Source organism: Zalophus californianus, chromosome 5 (assembly GCF_009762305.2).
Source record: "Zalophus californianus isolate mZalCal1 chromosome 5, mZalCal1.pri.v2, whole genome shotgun sequence".
Taxonomy (NCBI): Eukaryota; Metazoa; Chordata; class Mammalia; order Carnivora; family Otariidae; genus Zalophus; species Zalophus californianus.
The window spans coordinates 153,534,673-153,553,381 of NC_045599.1; the positions used below are offsets into that span (position 1 = coordinate 153,534,673).

General features: G+C 60.5%; 1 protein-coding gene across 2 annotated transcripts; it reads left to right on the top strand.

The window, feature by feature from the left end:
• The first annotated feature begins 947 nt into the window (after positions 1-947).
• On the top strand, positions 948-16,767 carry CLPTM1L (CLPTM1 like). 2 transcript variants are annotated; one of them, XM_027606630.2, is made up of 17 exons: positions 948-1,359; positions 1,696-1,796; positions 3,013-3,202; positions 4,545-4,690; positions 6,153-6,231; positions 8,378-8,495; positions 8,745-8,839; positions 9,639-9,723; positions 10,853-10,956; positions 11,919-11,984; positions 12,852-12,902; positions 13,501-13,583; positions 14,162-14,196; positions 14,802-14,857; positions 14,937-14,981; positions 15,727-15,842; positions 16,309-16,767. In XM_027606630.2, exons 1-17 carry the CDS (start codon positions 1,198-1,200, stop codon positions 16,391-16,393), a joined length of 1,617 nt encoding a protein of 538 aa, XP_027462431.1. In that variant the 5' UTR covers positions 948-1,197; the 3' UTR covers positions 16,394-16,767. The 2 variants fall into 2 exon arrangements, with proteins under 2 accessions (XP_027462431.1, XP_027462432.1); XM_027606631.2 differs by having other exon boundaries at positions 4,548-4,690.
• The last annotated feature ends 1,942 nt before the right edge of the window (positions 16,768-18,709 follow it).

Below are 18,709 nucleotides of genomic sequence, written 5' to 3' on the forward strand. Positions count from 1 at the left end.
GCGGCTTTCCCTGGAGAAAGTCCCAGCACCATTGGCCTCCCGCCCTCCCGCAGCGCCCCCAGCGGCCCAGCCCCCGCCGAGGCAGCCTGACGGGGGGGTTCCGCCCGGGCCCCCACCCGCACCCGCTCCGCTGCACGGAGACCTTTTTATTCCAGGAATGTTGTTTCTTCAGAATCGCCCCCCAGCGGGGTTTATAGTGAAACAACATAACCAGTGAAATCGGGCCTTTGAATTCTGAGTTTGTTGACTGTTTCTTTTCTGTAACTTTTTATCTTGCCGCCACTCCAGAAATAGAAAGGGCTTCAACCATGGCACGAACCCTGATATCGCCTCCAACCAGGTTCCTAAATGCTAACATTTCACCCCACGTGGGTCCGGCGGCCTGCGGGCAGCACCATCTCCGCGGTGGACGGTGCGGTTGGCTGCCCCGGACTGGGGCGGTCCCCAGGGGTCCCCGCCGCCCCCTGCCCGGGCAGCGCCCCCTGCCCACGGCCCCGCCCCTGCCCCAGCTCCGCCCCCTGCCCACGGCCCCGCCCCTGCCCCAGCTCCGCCCCGCGCCCACCCCGCCCGTCCCCGGCACATGTCCCCGCCCCCGACCGCGCCCCAGGCTCCGCCCCCCCGCAGCCCCGCCCCGCTCTGACCCTCACCCGGGGCCCCCTCCGACCCTCGCCGCCCCCTCGCGACCGCCTCCCCAACCTGTGCCCTTCCCCGTCCCGCTCCCCTCGCGACATCCCCGCCCTCCACAGGCCCAGGCCCCGGCCCAAGCCCAAGCCCCCGGACCCCGCGAGGCACGCCGGGAGGACGGCGCGGGCAGGAGACGTCACCAGCGTGCGGCGCGCCCCTGTCGCGAGCGTGCGTGCGTGAGCGGCGTTGGCCGGACTGCGTTTCCCAGGGGGCCGCGCGGCGCGCCCACTTCCGGCGAGCGGCCCGGGACCCGGAAGCGGCCGCCGGGCGGCGAATCCCGGGGCGACAGGTCGGTCGGAGGGCGGCGGGAGCATGCAGGGCGGCCGGCGGCCCGTGGCGCGCGGCGCGTTCGTTCCTCCGCGGCGGTGGCGGCGGCGCGCGGCGGTTCTCGCGTGAGCGGCGGCGGCCAGAGCGGCCGGCAGCGCGCCGGGCGGGCGGCGGGGCCCGCGGCTGCGAGGCGGGCCGGGCGGGGCCGAAGCGGGCGCCGCGCTCGGCCCGGGGGGCGGCGGCGCCATGTGGAGCGGCCGCAGCTCCTTCACCAGCCTGGTCGTGGGCGTGTTCGTGGTGTACGTGGTGCACACCTGCTGGGTCATGTATGGCATCGTCTACACCCGGCCGTGCGCCGGCGACGGCAACTGCATCCAGCCGTACCTGGCGCGGAGGCCCAAGCTGCAGGTGAGCGCGGGGTCCGGACGCCTGCGCGACCCTGAAGGGGGGGGGGTCCTTCCTGCCGAGCCCGACCCCGCGTCCTCGGGTCGTGCCTGTAAGGGCTTCCGGGAAGGCTGCCGGCGCTGCCCCCTGCCCTTCGTCTCCCCTTTGGAGGCGCCCAGAGCCTGCCCCGTTGCGGTCTGCGACCCGGCTTAATAACTCCTGTCCCGGGGCCGCTTGCCGCTTGGGAGGGACGTGAAACCTCTCCCCGCTTGCGGGCGGTCAGCTCCGCCCGGGGGTCGCCGGTGGGCGCGTGTCTTCTGCCAGGGCATTGCCCCCTAGCGCCCTGCACGCCCTTTCCAGCTCAGCGTGTACACCACCACGCGGTCCAGCCTTGGCGCTGAGAACAACGTGGACCTGGTCCTGAACGTGGAAGACTTTGACGTGGACTCAAAATTTGAGAAGTAAGATTGGGTCGGTGCGCCAGCGGCGGGGGGGCCGTGGGAAGGGTCGTGTCGCGTATGTGCCGAGGTTATAGCACAGAGAAGGGCTGTCACCGCCTGTGCTGTGCACGGGGGAGGTCTCAGCTGTGCCCCTGTGTGAACTGCGGGCAGACTTCCGCGCTGTGCGAAAGCCGCAGCGGACGAGTGTGTCGCTCAGGAAGTAGCTTACGCCACGGTCACCAGCTGTGGGATGCGAGGCGCTGGCCACAGTTTCCAAAGCAGGAGGTTTTGAGGTGGAGACGACCTGGAGAACAGAAGGCGTTCGTGATTCCCCACAGCAAGCAGCTCGTTTTGTCGTAGCTCGGTCAGGTCACCTGTACGGGAAAGAAATGAGGTGCAGAAGACAAGGTTGTAGAAAATTATAGTTAAATAGAGCAGTAGAGAGGAAGTGGTGCAAATATTCAGATTTGCACGGTGACTTAAAAGTTGTGTTTATTTTATGGTTCTAGTTTTTAAGATTTCAGTGAGTGTAATTTAAAAAGCAACTTGCCGGACGCCTGGGTGGCTCAGTCGGTTAGGCGACTGCCTTCGGCTCAGGTCAGGATCCTGGAGTCCCGGGATCGAGTCCCGCATCGGGCTCCCTGCTCGGCGGGGAGTCTGCTTCTCCCTCTGACCCTCCCCCGCTCAGACTCTCTCTCTATCATTCTCTCTCTCAGTAAATAAAAATCTTTAAAAAAAAAAAAAAAAAAAGCGCAACTTGCTTGTCAGGAGTCTCTTTTCTTCCCCTGAGGTGTCTGGAAGGCATCAGATGGGAGTAACGGGAATGTGGGATGTGCTGGGAGGTCTGTCCTCTGGCCAGCCCGCCCCATGCGAGAGCTGTGGGAGGCAGTGCAGGGGGCAGGGGAAGCAACGAGTCGGGTCGGCCTCTGCCTGGCCACTGTAGCCGTGACCAAGGCCAGTTACTGACTTCTCTGAGCGCTGAGAGACAGAGGCAGGAACGGCAGGTCCATTCGGTGTTCAGCACAGCTGCCCACGTCCACAGAGACCCGTCTGTGAAAGCCAGCATTTGGGATTTCAGTAAGTCTTGGCAGGTGGGTTTCAGTCCTAGTACTTCTGAGCCAAAATCAGTTTGAAGCAGCGTCACTTATAAAGATACTTGGGGGTAGTCTACCCTGTGTGTTTACGTGAGGAACCTAACATGCACAGAGTTGGAAAACAGTCCTTTCTTTTGTTTTAGGACAGTTAATGTTTCTGTACCAAAGAAAACTAGAAACAACGGGACGTTGTATGCCTACATCTTCCTCCATCATGCTGGCATCCTGCCATGGCATGACGGGAAGCAGGTGCACCTGGTGAGCCCTCTGACTACCTACATGGTCCCCAAACCGGAGGAGGTCAATCTGCTCACTGGGGAATCTGCTACGCAGGTGAGTGCATGAGGTCGCTGGCCCGATGAAACCTGCACTCTCCCCTTGGAATTCACACACACGTTTCTGCACGTGCAGCTTGTGTCTGGAGCTGCAGTGACCATTGGAAAGTGAAGCAGTTTGATGTAATGGGCATACGTATCTATCCTATAGCTGAATCATTTCTCGTGGGTTTGCAGACAGATTTTATCCCAAGTTAGTTACATGCAATTTAAGTAATCCAGTGATTTCTTCTCAGGCCGTGAACCCTCTCAAGCTCCAGGGAGCATGTGTGCCCCCCAGTGGGGGGTGGGGGCATCCCTTCTGCAAAGCTCAGCTGCAGGCTTCACTTGCAGCTGGTAGACTCACTGCACTGTGCGTAGGGCAGGACAACCCTTCAGTATTTACCTTGTTCACAATCATGAAAGAGGGACTTGTATGGGAAACATTTTTGTATCCGTAGAAAACCTCATGTACAAGGAAACTGGAAATCTCTTAGGTGGTTACTAACGAAGCTATGGACAAAGCAAAGGAATTCTGGTATTTGAGTCTACATAGACTGGAAGGTGAGGTCATTTGTTAAAAGAGAAATATGGTAGCTTTCCAGGAAGTATCTGTGAGCCTGCTCCATGCTGTGTCCCCTTGGAAAGACGCCTTCAGCTCCTTTTTTGGGGGACAGTATGGCCCTGCCTCTCAAGGCCTTCCTGGGGCATCAGTGAGGTGGTGGATCTTAGAGGTGTGAAGGGGTCTCTGGAATGTACAAATGCCAAATAAACATTTGCTGTTAGTATTATTTGGAAAACTGTTTTTAAATTAAGCTACTTTAGCTGAACCACATTTATTTAGGTGGGAGGTACATGAAATGATCCTGTAACATAGAGTGTGTCAATTAGATCTGGAAGATTTTCCTGGCAGTCATAGCTTCTTGGCTGAATATAGCTCAGTCTAGGACTGATGCCCAACCCTGACATCTGTCCTCCAGACGACTTGACAGACCTGGTCTGGGAGCTGAGTCTCGTTGCCAGCCACAGGGCTGTTACTTCCAAGTGCCTACACCTCCTGCAAATGTCCCAGGACTCACCCTTCTCAGGATCCCTGAGAAGCGGGTCAACCCAGGCTAAAGACCTGAAGTGGGAGTCAGTGTTACAAAGTAGCGACCCTCTGGCTTGTACTGAGAAGAGGAAGAGAGGGGTGTCATTCTGGTGGAGCGGGCATCTGTGGGTACCCCCATACTCTGCCAGGCACTGCATTGTGGTCTTGCTGTGTCAGTACGTGGTGGTGGTTCCCCAGACCGGGCCCAGGGACAGTGCCCCTCCCCCCAGCACCGGGCTTTTCCTGCTGAGTCACTCCTTTCGTTCACCAGCAGATAGAAGCAGAGAAGAAGCCACCAAGTGCCCTGGACGAGCCTGTTTCTCACTGGAGACCAAGACTAACACTGAATGTGATGGTGGATGACTTCGTCTTCGACGGGGCCTCCTTGCCTGCCGATGTGCATCGGTACATGAAGATGTAAGTGCTCCTGGTCGCATCAGGGAGGCAGAAGTGGTGCTCCGCGGGGCGTGTTTACTTGCCCAGCCTCCAGCATAGCTCGTTCACTCCTTGAGCTGGTGTGGAGGGTGGGGGACACCTGTGGGAGCATGGCCCAGCAGAACCCAGAAGCAGATGGGCCATACCTGCATCTCTGAGCCACCCCTGTGATAAGAGGCCCAGAAGGGCCTGCAGTACTGCCTGGAGCGCCCCAAACCTTGTCCCTCCGCTCTTGGTGTCTTGCTGACCGAGATTGCCACCAGACTGTGAGGCTGTGTCATGCTGACCTTTGTCTTGTCTGCATACCGATTACTTCTGTTAGGACTCCGTGTTTTGGTTTAACTCGACTTGCTTACATTAACTTAAAAACTGTTCTTTAGGGCGCCTGGGTGGCTCAGTTGGTTAAGCGACTGCCTTCGGCTCAGGTCATGATCCTGGAGTCCCGGGATCGAGTCCCACATCGGGCTCCCTGCTCGGCAGGGAGTCTGCTTCTCCCTCTGACCCTCTTCCCTCTCATGCTCTCTATCTCTCATTCTCTCTCTCTCAAATAAATAAAATTAAAAAAAAAAAAACTGTTCTTTAGATCGTTATGTTAGCATCACGAGTTAGCCGTAAGTGTTAAAATTGCTTAACCAACTTAGACTGCTCTGTATTTCCATTCTTTGGGGAGCCCGCTATTAGATTAAGATCTGATACCGATGGTCACGCAGCTCCTAGAAATGGCTGTGATGAGATTTATTTTCCTTCTTCGCATGTCAGGGTAACTGTGGTATAGTCACAAGTGTTTTTTTTTCTTTAAAATTTAAATTTCAGGGGTGCCTGGGTGGCTCAGACGGTTAAGCGTCTGCCTTCGGCTCAGGTCATGATCCCAGGGTCCTGGGATTGAGCCCTGTGTTGCGCTCCCTGCTCAGCAGGGAGCCTGCTTCTCCCTCTCCCACTCCCCTCGCTTGTGTTCCCTCTCTCGCTCTGTCAAATAAAAAAAAAAAAAAACTTAAAAAAAAATAAAATTTAAAGTTCATTTTTGAGTATGCAAAACAGTCACATAATTAGACACTTAAAAGGTACAGAAGAGTCATAAAAAGCCCCCCTGGCCCCTGCCTACCCCCAGGTACAAACAGCAGGTGGGTTTTTATTTCCATTTTGACTCTGCATCCCTGGACCATCCGTGTCCAGCATAGATGGGCTCATCACTCTTTGATGGCCTGGATGGTATTCCACACTGTGGCCACTGGGGTATCCCTCCCATGGGTGTGACTTCAGGGAAGAGTGGCTGGTTAGACCCCTCTGCTTCCGTGGGGAAGGTGTGTCCTGGGATCATGTGACCAGAGGCACGCGGAGCGCTGGGCAGGATTTCTCTGAGGTGCCTCCAGCATCTCCGCTGTGTCTGATTTGTGTAATGGTGAAAGCATTCATGGTGACTTTGAAAACTGCTTGGCTCCCCCAGGATCCAGCTAGGGAAGACCGTGCACTACCTCCCCATCCTGTTCATTGACCAGCTCAGCAATCGGGTAAAGGACCTCGTGGTAAGCATTGCTCTCTCTGGACTGCCGTGGCGTTGCAAGGACTTACCCGCGTGCTTCTGACTTGGCAAGGGGGTGCTCTGGGTTTGCCCCTGATTTCTTCCCCGAGCCCCTGTGCCCTCCTTCGGTGAAAGGATCTGGGAGGGTTCTGTATGGCTGGTACAGAGTTCGTGGGAGAGCCAAGTGTGGTTCAGAACAGCTCATGAACGTTGTTCCATTGAACCCTAGTTGTTTGGCTTGAAGGTGCAGAATGGCTCAGGGTGGGTCCTGAGCAAAATGCTCCCTTTAGGGCTGGCCCCACACAGTGTCACCGTCCCCTTGGAGCCTATAGGCCTCCCCTCAGGGCCAGGGCTGAGTGTGGAAGCAGAAGGGAACTCACACCCTGCCCTCCAGGGTGGATTGGAGGGTCCGTGAAACACAGCTGACTTTGGGGCAATAATGACAACACGATGATTACCGTGGAAGGTCACTTATCCTGCAGCAGGCACTGTGCCGAGCCCTGCTCCCGGGCCTGTGGGTTTGTGTGTCTCCACGGTCTGTGTCATGGGGGTTATTGAGGGTCACAGGTGACCTCTCTGGCCTCACTGGGCACAGCTGGACTGACCGCCCTGCACTGTGGCTCCTGGACACGTCTGCGGCATTTGTGGACATTTACCAAGCGGGGGGGCCGTGCGCTCAGCCACTCTGGAGTCTGTGCTCCTCATTCGCACATGAGACAGCTGGGGGCACAGAGAGCTCGGGTGCTTGTGGGGTGCATGGCGGTGAGCGGGGAAAGAGGCGCCTGACGTGGGGCTCCGCCTGCCCCAGCTCAGCCACCTCCTGCTGCCAAGAGCTCAGAAGTGACGTCATTGCACTGTTGACCCTAACACGCAGGGCGCCGCACTTCCCTTGGGCGGCCGACCGCATCTGCGGGGCCCATGGGCCAGAGTGGCAGTTGCTGGCCCCCTGGCGTCTTCCGGAGTATGCTGCGGCGCCCTGTGCAAACCTGGGCCACGCCAGCCCCGCTGAAGCACACGATCAGTGCTCCGTGGCCCCGGAGCTGTCGTGGTCCCTGCTGCTGAGGGCCTGGTGCTCTTCTGACAGGTGTGAGGGCAGCAGGGGGAGAGGCTGCGGGGCAGCGTCTGCAGGGCACCTGTGCTATCCCCATCGTCCTGGGGGCTTAGTAGCCTCGTGTGACATGGTGCTGCCACTCAGACACGAAAACACACGCACAGACCACCAGTGCTTCTTGCGTCTTTTCGTGACGTTAATGCTTTGTCTTAGAGCTGTTTTGTGGCAAGAACACCGTCTTTGGGGAACAGCCCGCTCACTGCGGCTTGGACAGCGGCAGCTCTGGGGGCGGGCCTGGCCTGCGCCCACCTGCCCTCATGCCAGTGCACCGGGGCCTGGTGTGTGGTCAGTCATGGCGCGCTCTGGTTGCTGGGCTGCTGACGTGCATGGTCACTGCCAGCAGTTTGCTGAGCGAGCGAGGATTGGTGGCATCGGCCCTGTGTTCATGTGATGTGCTGGCATGTGGCGCTCACAGACTCACCGGACCCCCAGAGGTGTGGGGAGTCAGTGCCCTGTGTGCCTCCAGACCCTGGGACCGCACTCTCCTGCCAGGTGCGGCCTCCGCCCACTCCCGGCAGCTCCTTGCACCTGCACACACCTACTTCACGTGTCCCGTCTTCCTGAGGCTTTCTCTTGTCCCCGGATGGGCAGGCGTGCCCAGCCCTGCACCCGACACTCAGTCTCTCTGGAGAGGTGTGGAGGCTCCGCCAGGCCCACCACACTCAGCTCATCTGCAAGAGCAGGTTCCAGGCCCATCTCGATGCCACTCATGTCGAGGTGGCAGGGGCAGAGGGACGAGCAGGCATGGGTTCTGAGACACACACGGGGTTTGGGTGGCTGAGAGGACAAGGCTTGTCACTCAGAGAAGCTTTGAGCGCTTCATGAGGAGGCTCCCAGGAGGAGGGAGGGCAGAGGGGAGGCAGGAACCACCGGGTCAGGGAGCAGACTGTCACTCCGTGGGGCCCGGGTGTGAAGCGTGAGGCTCCGCTTGTGCAGAACAAGATGCGCTGTGGCGTGTGTGCCGTGGCCGCGTGCGTGGCCAGGTGGGCGGGCTGCAATCCTCGGAAGGGCACGTTCTCACTGCCGTTCTTCCTGCCAGGTCATAAATCGCTCCACCACCGAGCTGCCCCTCACCGTGTCCTATGACAAGATCTCGCTGGGGAGGCTGCGCTTCTGGATCCACATGCAGGACGCTGTATACTCCCTGCAGCAGTTCGGTGAGGGCAGCAGTGGACCGGGCCCTGGGGGACAGGCATGACCTTTTGTTCCCAGTCCTCAAAGTGGCCCTCACACTCAAGGAGCCTCTGCCCCTCCTGGTGTGCTGCTTTAACCCACTTCCCGTCAGAACGGTGGGCTTTGGCTGTCCGTGCTGAGCACCGAGCTTGTCCACTGTGCGGCGATGGGTGTTGCTGACCGCGCTCACTGACCTCACTCACCCTGCATTGTGTTTCCTCTTTTCCTCTCAGGGTTTTCAGAGAAAGACGCCGATGAAGTCAAAGGCATTTTTGTTGACACCAACTTGTATTTCCTAGCGTTGACCTTCTTTGTCGCAGCATTTCACGTGAGTGGTCACTGGGCTGGTGGCTCTGCAGGCACCCGCTGTCCTCAGCCGGGGGTCTGCACAGCCTGGCAGACCTGAGGCTTTGAGGTTGTCCTTTCTCCCAGTTCAGGAGAGGGTGTCTGGACCTGGGTCCCTGACACCCTGAAGGACTTGGGGTTTTATCTGCTGGTCTTGGAGGCCATCTTGGAAGGAAATCCAAAATCTGTGAGGTTCATTGAGGACTAGTGTTTGTTTATGTAATTCTAGCACGGTGATCTCAGTACTAGAAAGTTATTTCTTGCATAGAATTCCTTTTTGCACAAGGAGTCTCACACCTGGGGAGGAAAGCTGACCCCCATGCAGCCGCGGTGCTGGATTTGAGGTCAGGCTGGGAAGGGGCAGACAAGGTAGGCTGCAAGGCAGGCTTGGGAGCCCTACTGCAGCCCGTCCTGACTGCCCAGCTGCACCTTTGCAGAAGTGAGCCGTGGAACAGTGGTTTTTATCAGAAGGTCTGTCTGCGAGTGAGCCCGTGTGCTTCTGGGACAGACACTGCACACCCTTGCGCTCCGGCTAAGAGCCGGCGGGACCTGGTGAGGGCAGTATGTGGACGTCCCTGCGGGCATGCGACCCATGATAGCTGTCAGATGCCCTGCGGTTCTGGCATGGTGGATGAGACATGAGGCCGTGGGCTTCTGTGGCGCCTGGCGGCTGTCTGGCTGTGTCCTTAGGACCTGGGTCCGGTGCATACCTGCAGTCACTCGGTGAAGAGCACCTGTAGAAGCCACGCGAGGTGTAAATTGCTGTGCTCTTCCCTTTGCAGCTTCTGTTTGATTTCCTGGCATTTAAAAACGACATCAGTTTCTGGAAAAAGAAGAAGAGCATGATTGGAATGTCTACCAAAGCAGGTAGATGCTCTTAGGAGTTTTGCATATTCCCAGGGCATATGCTACGGTTGATAGGTGTTTAAGGTTCATTTTGGAACTTGAAGTTTAGGGTCATCTCTGACAGCTGCCGGCTGGGGATCCTGTTCGTGTGGGAGGGTCACCTTTGGATCTTGCCTGCTAACAAGTTGGGGAGGGGCCGTCTCTAGATCCCAGAGAATGTCGGGTAGGCCTGTGACCTCAGAGGACAGAAGGCGGTGGAGGCTGCCTGCCGGGGCCCGCCTTGGCGATGACAGACACTGGATCTTGGTGCATGTTGGTGCATCTCAGACAACGGGGGCAGTTCTTTTTCTCCCACAGCAACGACATGCCCAGGGGTGGTCTAGGCCACTTGGGTGGCCCCCATATCGTCCGTGTCTCAGATTCTTCTGTCCTGTTCTCCGGTGCCCTCGGCGTGGATGAGGGCCCCCGCTGAGTTCTCCTGCCCCCTCCTCTTTCTCTTCCCGGGGAGCGGAGGGCGGGCAGGAGATGCTGTGGGTCCCTGGGGCCGTGCCCATGGAGGGCCGCTGGTGCCCGCCGCCCCTTGCTGGTGCCCTGGCAGGTGACTCTGCTCCTTCGGCGGGAAGCGCTGAGGAAGCAGCAGGGCCGTGTCAGTGAGCCGCCGTGTTTCACAAAGTAGGGTCTTAAAAGGAGAAGGTATAGCTCTCAACAGAGAGACTGGTTTATCGCGAATTGGTGTAGAAATAGGAAAGGGTGATGTGAGAGTCCCAGGAAGCGAGTCCTAATCCCTGCCCAGAACCTGTCTTGTCCGTGTGCTCTCGGCATGTTTGTGTGTTTGCAAGTGCACCGCGTGCACGTTTCTGAACCTGAGGGGACCTTGTGTTCCATCTGCAGGACATTTACACAGCCACACGCCCCGCTCCGGGTTAGTGACGGAGGGGGTAAATTACATGAGGCCTCATGTGTGCACGTGAGGGGTTGTATGTGTGTGTGTGAGGCGTCGGGGGGATGTGAGGGCGCATGCGTGGGGGCCAACAGGTGGGGGTGTGGGAAGGGGGTGCGTGGGGGTGCCGTGAGGACCGGGCGTGGGGTGTGAATAGGGCAGGGCCAGCCCCCCAGCACAGCGCCCTGCCACCCCCCGCCCCATCCCCAGTGCTCTGGCGCTGCTTCAGCACGGTGGTCATCTTCCTGTTCCTGCTGGACGAGCAGACGAGCCTGCTGGTGCTGGTCCCTGCGGGCATCGGCGCCGCCATCGAGGTGAGTTGCGCAGCAGCCCTTGGCCCTGCACTCAGTACTGAGCCAGGTCTGACACAGGGAGGGCTGTGGCCCCTCCACGGGCAAGGCAGGGCAGGGCAGGCCGGGCTGCTGAGGCTACAGAAAGCATCCGTCCATCACAGCCGTCTGCAGGATGTAGTTAACCCGCTGGATGCAGAGCTACCTGGCTCGTGCTGTGCTCGCTGCTGCAGGAAGCCAAGTGTGGGACATGGCGTCCAGGAGCGTGGCGCCCTGTGGCAGTCTGGCTGTGTGGGGCTCAGGAGAGGGATCCTTTGGGGTGGGCAGTTTGGGGCCAGGCCGTGAGGACGGTGGTGGGGCTGGGACACAGTCAGCAGAGGGGGTGGTGGGCCCAGACATCCTCCTCTGGCCTCCAGTGCTGCCCTCTCCTAGCCTCAGCCATGGCTGTGGTTCTGTGCCCCTGCCCATGGGTGCTGGCCCGCATGGTGGTCAGGTCAGAGACGGTGCTTGGTCTGTCCGTCACAGAGCGTGGGCAGGGACCCTCCCGTAGCCACGTGTCACCGTGTGGAAACCCAGCTCGAAAGTGGCTGTGCCATGCTGGTCCCACCTCAGTGAGGTGGTGAGAAGGGTTGGGTCCCCCAGAGACTGGAAATGGCAGGACTCAGGGCAGAGGCTTGGGGCCTCACAGTGCTGACCAGGAGGAAGGTGCTGGTAAAGCAGGAGGCAGGCGGGGCGGGCTGGGAAGGGGGCTTGGCCTGGAGGAGGACAGCGGGCTGAGTGCCAGTTCCCCGGGTGCAGAGAAGAGGGGGTGGTGTCCCCCTGGGCAGACAGGCTCAGTGGTTGGGCATGCAGGCCGTGAGGCGCAGTCAGGCCGGTCTGGAGGGGCTGAGCAGGCAGACGCTGTGGCCCGTCACCTTCCAGTGGTGAGTTCTGGGGACTCCTTGGTCTCAGAGCTTAAACGTCTGTTTCTCCTTCTTTGCCGTCAGCTGTGGAAAGTGAAAAAGGCCCTGAAGATGACCATTCTTTGGAGAGGCCTGCGACCCGAGTTCCAGGTGGGGGTTTCTTCTGTTCTGACTGCACCCCTCCCCCTCGGCAGCCCACCTTCTCCCGCGGCACCCCGGTCCGCCCACGTGATTGTCCCAGAGCATCCCCCACGTGTCTCCCAGCTGCGCTCTGGTCAGACGCCATACTTGGGCCGGTGATCCTTCAGCCGCGTGGCTGACCTCCGGCTCAGAGCAGGCCCCCAGCAGACGAGGTGGGAGCACGCAGGTGGAGGCTGGGGCCGCCGCGGCTCTGCAGTTCCCTTGGCAGGGCCGGCGTCCGATTGCTGCCAGCGGCCAGTGCCGGACCCACGTGGGCTTCCTGTTGGGGACGGAGCGCAGGCTGCACTGACGGCCTGATGGGGGCTGGGGGTTGGTGTCAGTTTGAGGTTTGTCGTTGGGCGCTCTGCTCTTGCTGCCGTGATGGACCCGTTCCAGGAGAACCTCGGGGCTCACGGCACCCCCAGCTTTCCAGGTTCTAAACCGTCGAGGGCGGGAGACTAGTCAGCAGGACGCAGTTTGTCCTGTTCTGCAGCCCCTCAGTGACTCCACCGTCACTGATCTTAGAGCCGCGTGGGGCGCACAGAGGAAGCACCGTTGCTGTATCAGCTGACCACATGGAGGCTAGGAGGGGCACCCAGCAAGGGGACATGCTCGCGGGTGTGCTTCTGCTGCACGCGGCACTCGCTGTGCCCCGTGGGGACCTCTCTGGGTCCCTGGGTGGCTCTGAAGGGGCAGGGAGCGATTTGACTGGGGTCTGGAGACTGGAGCCCCGGGGTCAGCACCCGGGGTGAGCCTCACGTAGCTGCCTGCGGCTGTCCCTTTGCGGGTCGGGCTGGAGTCAGGTGACTGACAGGACTCTGTTGGATTTTGTGATAGTTCGGCACCTACAGCAAGTCGGAGAGGAAGACGGAGGAGTACGACGCGCAGGTAGGCAGCAGGGGGTGTTTGGGGTGCGCTAGCGCCCGAGGGCGACGCACCTGGGGAAGGAGGCTCTGGGGCTTCTCCCTGTCCCGGGCCTTGCAGGGAACCTCCGCCAAGTTGTCCCGGGTGGTTCGTGTGGGTGCTGTGGTGGCACATTTTGTCGTGAGACTCTGTTGACCCCCACGGGGGCCGCGTCGTGTCCTGAGGCCAGCAGCGCTGCCGCGGGCGTAGCTAAAGCTGTCACTTGGCTGTGACGTGCCTCCTGCGTGGGGACGTGTCACATTCTGCTTCCCTGGTGTCTGAGCTCGGGCTCTACGGGCGTCACAGTAAAGCTCCAGACGAGCACAGGGGCGAGCCACAGGCCCCGGGACCGTTTCTGCCCTGTCGTCCCCGGCGGGCCCCTTTGTCGGTCTGCCGTAGGCCGGTGGGCTGATACCGTCTGTGTTCCGTCTGGCCTCGTTCCTGGTGCTGTGCGTTTTCTGGGCGCCCGCTGTCCCAGCACCGTGCACACCCGCTTCCCTGGAGTCGTGGCTCGTTTGCCTTTTTTTGCTTGTCTTCCCCCGTTGCACGTGGGGCTTTCACAGGGGTTACCTGTTCCCTGCAGGCCATGAAGTACTTGTCCTATCTGCTGTACCCTCTGTGCATCGGGGGCGCCGTCTACTCCCTGCTGAACATCAAATATAAGAGGTATGGTGCTGCCCAGCCCCACGGCTGCTCATCCGCCTGGGGACGCCCCTTGGCCTCTGTCCCCGGCTGCTGCTGTGCCTCGGGTCCCCTGCAGCGTGGACAGGGGGTGGGGGGGCCTTGCCCGGGGGCACTTCAGGACTAAGGACACAGCCTGCAGTGAGGGCACCGAGGCCGTCATGCGGTGCCCCCCCCCCGCCCTTCTCCCAAGCAGCAAGTACAGAGCCACGGGCGTCCACAGCCCTGGTGTCTGGGACAAGGGCGGGTGTGTCTGGACAAGGGGAAGCTGGCTAAGGCAGCACGGCCCCTGAATGCAGACACGACCCTGAGAGCTGGACCCCAGTGCGGGTCATCGTGCTGCCGGCCGCTCTGACGGAGAACCCTATCAGGGCAGGTCTCACCGCCACCTGGTGCTTGCGTCCCGGGGGGAGGACTGTCTGCGCAGGTCCCCCGACTGGCACCTGCTAGTGCCCGGGTGTTTGTGACGTGGTTTCCACGACCGTGCTGCTAGCCAACGCGACAGGCACAGAGGGATGGGGGACGCGGGACTTGGCACGCTGACGCTGGTCTTTCCCTTCCAGCTGGTATTCTTGGCTCATCAACAGCTTCGTCAATGGTGAGTCATGGGCTTCAGTCCCGCCAACAGCATTTCAACAGCTTCCTCGTGGCTCCTGCACGGGGCCCCATTGGTTTGAGGTTGTGCGCGCAGGACCCTTACTGTGGCCCGTGCTCTGTTTGGGGGCCTCCAGATACCTGGTTTGTCTGCGGGAGCCCCACTCAGGCTGCCTCGGCCACAGAGTCCTGGGCCGTGTGTTTTCTCCTCACGAAAACAGCTCAGGGTGGCAGGAAACAACACTGTCTACACACGCTTCCTGAGGGCAGGCCCAAGCAGCAGGCCCCAGAGTGCAGCGCGCCGCCAGGCCCACAAGCCCTGTGCACGGGCCGGGTCCACGTCCTGGCAGGGGTGGGTGGGTCGTCTGGCTGCTAGGCTGTCCCTGACCGGCCTGGGCTCTCTGCGCAGAGCCCCACGACGGGCTCCCACCAGGTGTGATTCCCAGGGGCGGCCGCAGTGCATGGGCAGGGCCTGAAGCAGGCTGCAGAGGGTGGCGGGAGGGGGCAGCCAGCAGACTGCCCATAGGTGGGGACAGGTGCTGGGCTGCGGGGCATCAGCTCTCCTGCCCAGACACCGTGCCCGTCCCAGCCTGCTCTCTGTCTCCCCAGGGGTGTATGCGTTCGGCTTCCTCTTCATGCTGCCCCAGCTCTTTGTGAACTACAAGGTAAGACCGCAGCCCATCCACACACCCATGGTTTCTGTGTGGCTGGCCACTGATCTGCTGCATCTCTCCTGTTCCCCAGATGAAGTCGGTGGCGCACCTGCCTTGGAAGGCCTTTACCTACAAGGTCAGTTCCCGGCCTGGCGCCTCCTCAGGGCTCACACGCCCATTGGGTGGCACTTCGTGGAGGCGGGGGCAGGGGGGCATGCGCTTTGAGCCACGTGTACCATGGTGGTGACTTAAGGACAGTGGTTCTCTGACCATCGTAGCGGCCGAAGACGTTTTCTTGAATTAAAAACCACGTTCCTCTTGGTGACACACATCAGAGCGCAGACCACCACCTGCCCCCAGGGCCTGTGTCCACAGATGCCGTCCAGCTGCCGTGAGGGTGGTCCCCGCGTGGCGCGTCCCGCGCGGGCGGAGCTTGGGACCATGGGGCCTCTGTGCTTGTTGAGCAGCCTGGACCGGGCTTCAGTGGCATTGTGCGGTTTTCAGGGGAGATGGGTATATGCTGTGCTGTTCTGTTTTCTGAGGTCAAACGACCAGTTCTGAGGAGCGGGGGGACAGCTGCGTTCTTGGCCCGTGTTTTCAGGGCAGCCCTTGCTGGCCTTCGCGGTCTGTGGAGACCCGGGGCGTGTGCTGCAAGGTGGGCGCCCCGGGGCAGTAGGGCCAGCTCCCCAGGCGTCCAGTGTCCTCCTGCACTTGCTCGTTCTCTGCCCTTCTGGTGTCTCTGGGACACCCGCGGGCACGCGTGGTGTCTGCTGAGCGGCAGTCCGCCAGTGACGGGGGGGACAGGGCCCGTGCGCAGGGGCGTGTGTCTTTGGGAGAACCCAACGACCCATGTTCCCACCTTCCCCTGTCCCACCTGGCAGGCCTTCAACACCTTCATCGATGATGTCTTTGCCTTCATCATCACCATGCCCACCTCCCACCGGCTGGCATGCTTCAGGGACGACGTGGTGTTCCTTGTGTACCTTTACCAGCGATGGTGAGTGTGGCGGACGCCCGTGCTGCTCGTCCCGTGGGGAGGGAGGCGGTGTGCGTGAGGGAGAGACTGTCCTTTTCTCCTAGTTGAGATGAGTTGGTCTTGTGTGCAGCTGTGTGGGGCCGGTCGGCCCGCGTCTCCCCACAGTGTGACACCATTCCTCACCGGCAGGGTCTGGCTGAGCTGGAGGGAGACCCCACCCCGGGGCCATGGGCCTGGCAGGGCAGGGCTAGGTCTTCTGGGGGTGGTGTCCCCAACCCTGCTGCTTTGGCTCAGCTGCCATGGGCCTCTGATCTGCCTTGAGCACAGAGCTCCATCCCGATCATAAAAACACACACACAACAACAGGCGGGCATGAGAGGACCCTTGAATCCCTGTCCCGCGGCAGCATGGGGTCGCTGGGTCCTCCCTGCCGGGAGCTGAGCCCCTTCCCAGATGGCAGAGCCCGAGGGCACGGCTGTCCTTGCAGGCTTTATCCCGTGGATAAGAGCAGGGTGAACGAGTTCGGGGAGTCATACGAGGAGAAGCCCCCGCGGAAGGCCCACGCAAACTGAGTCGCCGCCCAGGCCACGTGGGGTCGGCCACTGCGCAGCAGAGCTGGGTTGTCAGCTGAGTATTTTGGGATGCTTCTGGTGGAAATCCCTGGACATTACATCTTCCGCATTGCCAAAACCTGAACGTTTCCCGTCACCTCTTGAGTCCCTTTGTGTTGTGGTTGAGAAGGGTCCTAGCAGGCAGACACTCGCCCGCGCACCAGGCTTTGACCGTGGGCAGTGCGCGCTGTGAGTGCTCGAGTGGCTCTTTAAATCCATTCCTTAGAGACTGGGATCAAATGGCTTTTTTCCTTTTTGTTTAAAATTTGACTATTTTAAAAAGCTTAATGTATGTATGTTTCTATTTTAAAATAAATTTCTCTGGCTGTAACGTCTTCTTGGCTTGGTATGACGTGGAAGGTGTCTTAGCGGCTTCACTTTTCCTGTTTTTGGAAATGTGTGCATGATGTGGGTTTGTTCGTGTACTTATTGAAGCAGCAAATTTAAAGGCCACTTCCCAAGCTCTCAAATCACAAACCTTCCTAAATATCTGGTATTGAATTTGTCACATGGTCACCACTGGTCCGACAGATGGTGTTTTTTCAGAAATGCCCCAGGTCAGGGCCGAGATGAGCGGAGTGGCGGGACCGGGCAGGAAGCAAGGGCAGGTGCATGCTCCATGCGGTTACACTCGAGACTCTGCTCTCATGGTGTGCAAACATGCAGGTACCATCAAGGTTTGGGGCTGGTCCCCAGCATCTGCCGTGGAGCTGGCTTTGAATTCTTTCGCCGTGGACTCGGTCCCCGCGGTGTCCACACTGGCGGTGCTGGGCTCCTCCCAGGGTGGAAGGTGGGGCCGATCGCTCTCTGCAGGAGGCCCAGGCTCAGGGAGCACATATGCCTACCACCTGTTCCCACTCAACACAGGCCACACGCCCTGTCACCGTGGTCCGTTCACGGTGGAAACCACACGTGTGTGCCTCTCAGCCCATAGCTTCCGGCCTGGGTGTGTGAGCCGCACGCGGTGAGCTGAAGGGGAAAGACTGGTTCACGTGACCCTCCTTCAGTTCCAGCTTGCGGATGCGTCAAGAGCCCCGAAGGGTGAGCACACAGCGTACCCTGTGGACTACCCGCCCGCTGGACCCACAGAACATTCGCAGGGTGCGGGCATCTCTGCTCAGCTCGGCCTGGGGGCCACAGTGCTGTGGGCGCCGGCTGCACTTTCAGTGAGGACGTTGGGGCGTCCAGCATGTGCGGCTCCCGGGGTGGGCCCAGGAGGGTCAGCAGCGGGGGCCCTGCAGGTCCCGAGACAGCCCCACGGGGCGGCTTATGGCACAAGTGCATCTCGTCCTCCTCCGGGCTCCAGCTTCCGTATGGGCAGGCGGGTCCCTCAGAGGCTCCCGGCCTCCGGAGGGGCGGCATCCTTGGCCCGGGGCCCCTCCCTGCACAACCGCCTCTCCCACGTCTCTTTTTCCACCCACTCCTCACTCTGCACTCTGGCCTCCTGTGCCTCTCAGGAGGGTCCCTGGGGGGTCAGGTCCGGCCACAGGGCGATCCAGGGTTGTGCCCCCATCTCGACACCTTCCTGCAGTCACAGCTGCCTGTCCTGGGGCCTGGGGTTCCTCCCGTGCCTCCGTGGCTCCCCAGTCTGCCCATTCACCTTTCTACGCCCTACCATCCAGAGGGGCTTCTGTGCCAGGGTAGACACAGCCCGAACCCTGCGAGGGGAGCACCCCCAGTGAGTTTTCACACAGCCCTGTGAGCGTGGGGCAGGCAGCTCCCAGTGACTTGGGTGCCCGCATCCCTCCTGGCTAGTTGTCTCCAGAGACCACGTGGTGACCTTCATGCACTTCGGCCCCCAGCCCGTTCCTCCCCGACCCAGAGCCCACACTGGACCCTCAGTGCCGGGCTTCTTTGGCTCAGAATTCTCTCCCAGCTTGCGGCCCTCACTTGTACCCCTGAGCAGCATTCCACTGCGTGAAGAAGCCACACTTCAGTGACTGGACAGACGTCAGGCTTTCGTCCAGCTTGGTATGAGGAGTAAAATCACCCACAGTGCGTGTGTGTGTCTTCAGTGGACGTCAGCGGTCAGTTCTCTGGGGCCGCACCCAGGTGGAGTGCATGCACGCTTGGCATCAGGGGAGCTGACGCCGCCATGCCTGTTGCAGCGCCCCCCCAGGCCCCCCCGGCCATGTCACACCCGCGCCCCTCAGACCTCCCCACGTCACACCCACCCCCCCAGGCCCTCCCGTGTCACAGCTGCCTGCCACCAGCGCCCCCCGGGACCCCAGGTCACACCCACCCCTGCCTGTGTTGCCATCTGGTGGGCATGCAGGG

Excerpts from the sequence above, each read along its gene's own strand:
- CLPTM1L (XM_027606630.2), top strand. The coding sequence starts at position 1,198 with ATGTGGAGCGGCCGCAGCTCCTTCACCAGCCTGGTCGTGGGCGTGTTC. Across the intron at positions 1,797-3,012 it reads GTGGACTCAAAATTTGAGAA|GACAGTTAATGTTTCTGTAC; the intron begins GTAAGATTGGGT and ends CTTTTGTTTTAG. Across the intron at positions 8,840-9,638 it reads TCTTTGTCGCAGCATTTCAC|CTTCTGTTTGATTTCCTGGC; the intron begins GTGAGTGGTCAC and ends TTCCCTTTGCAG.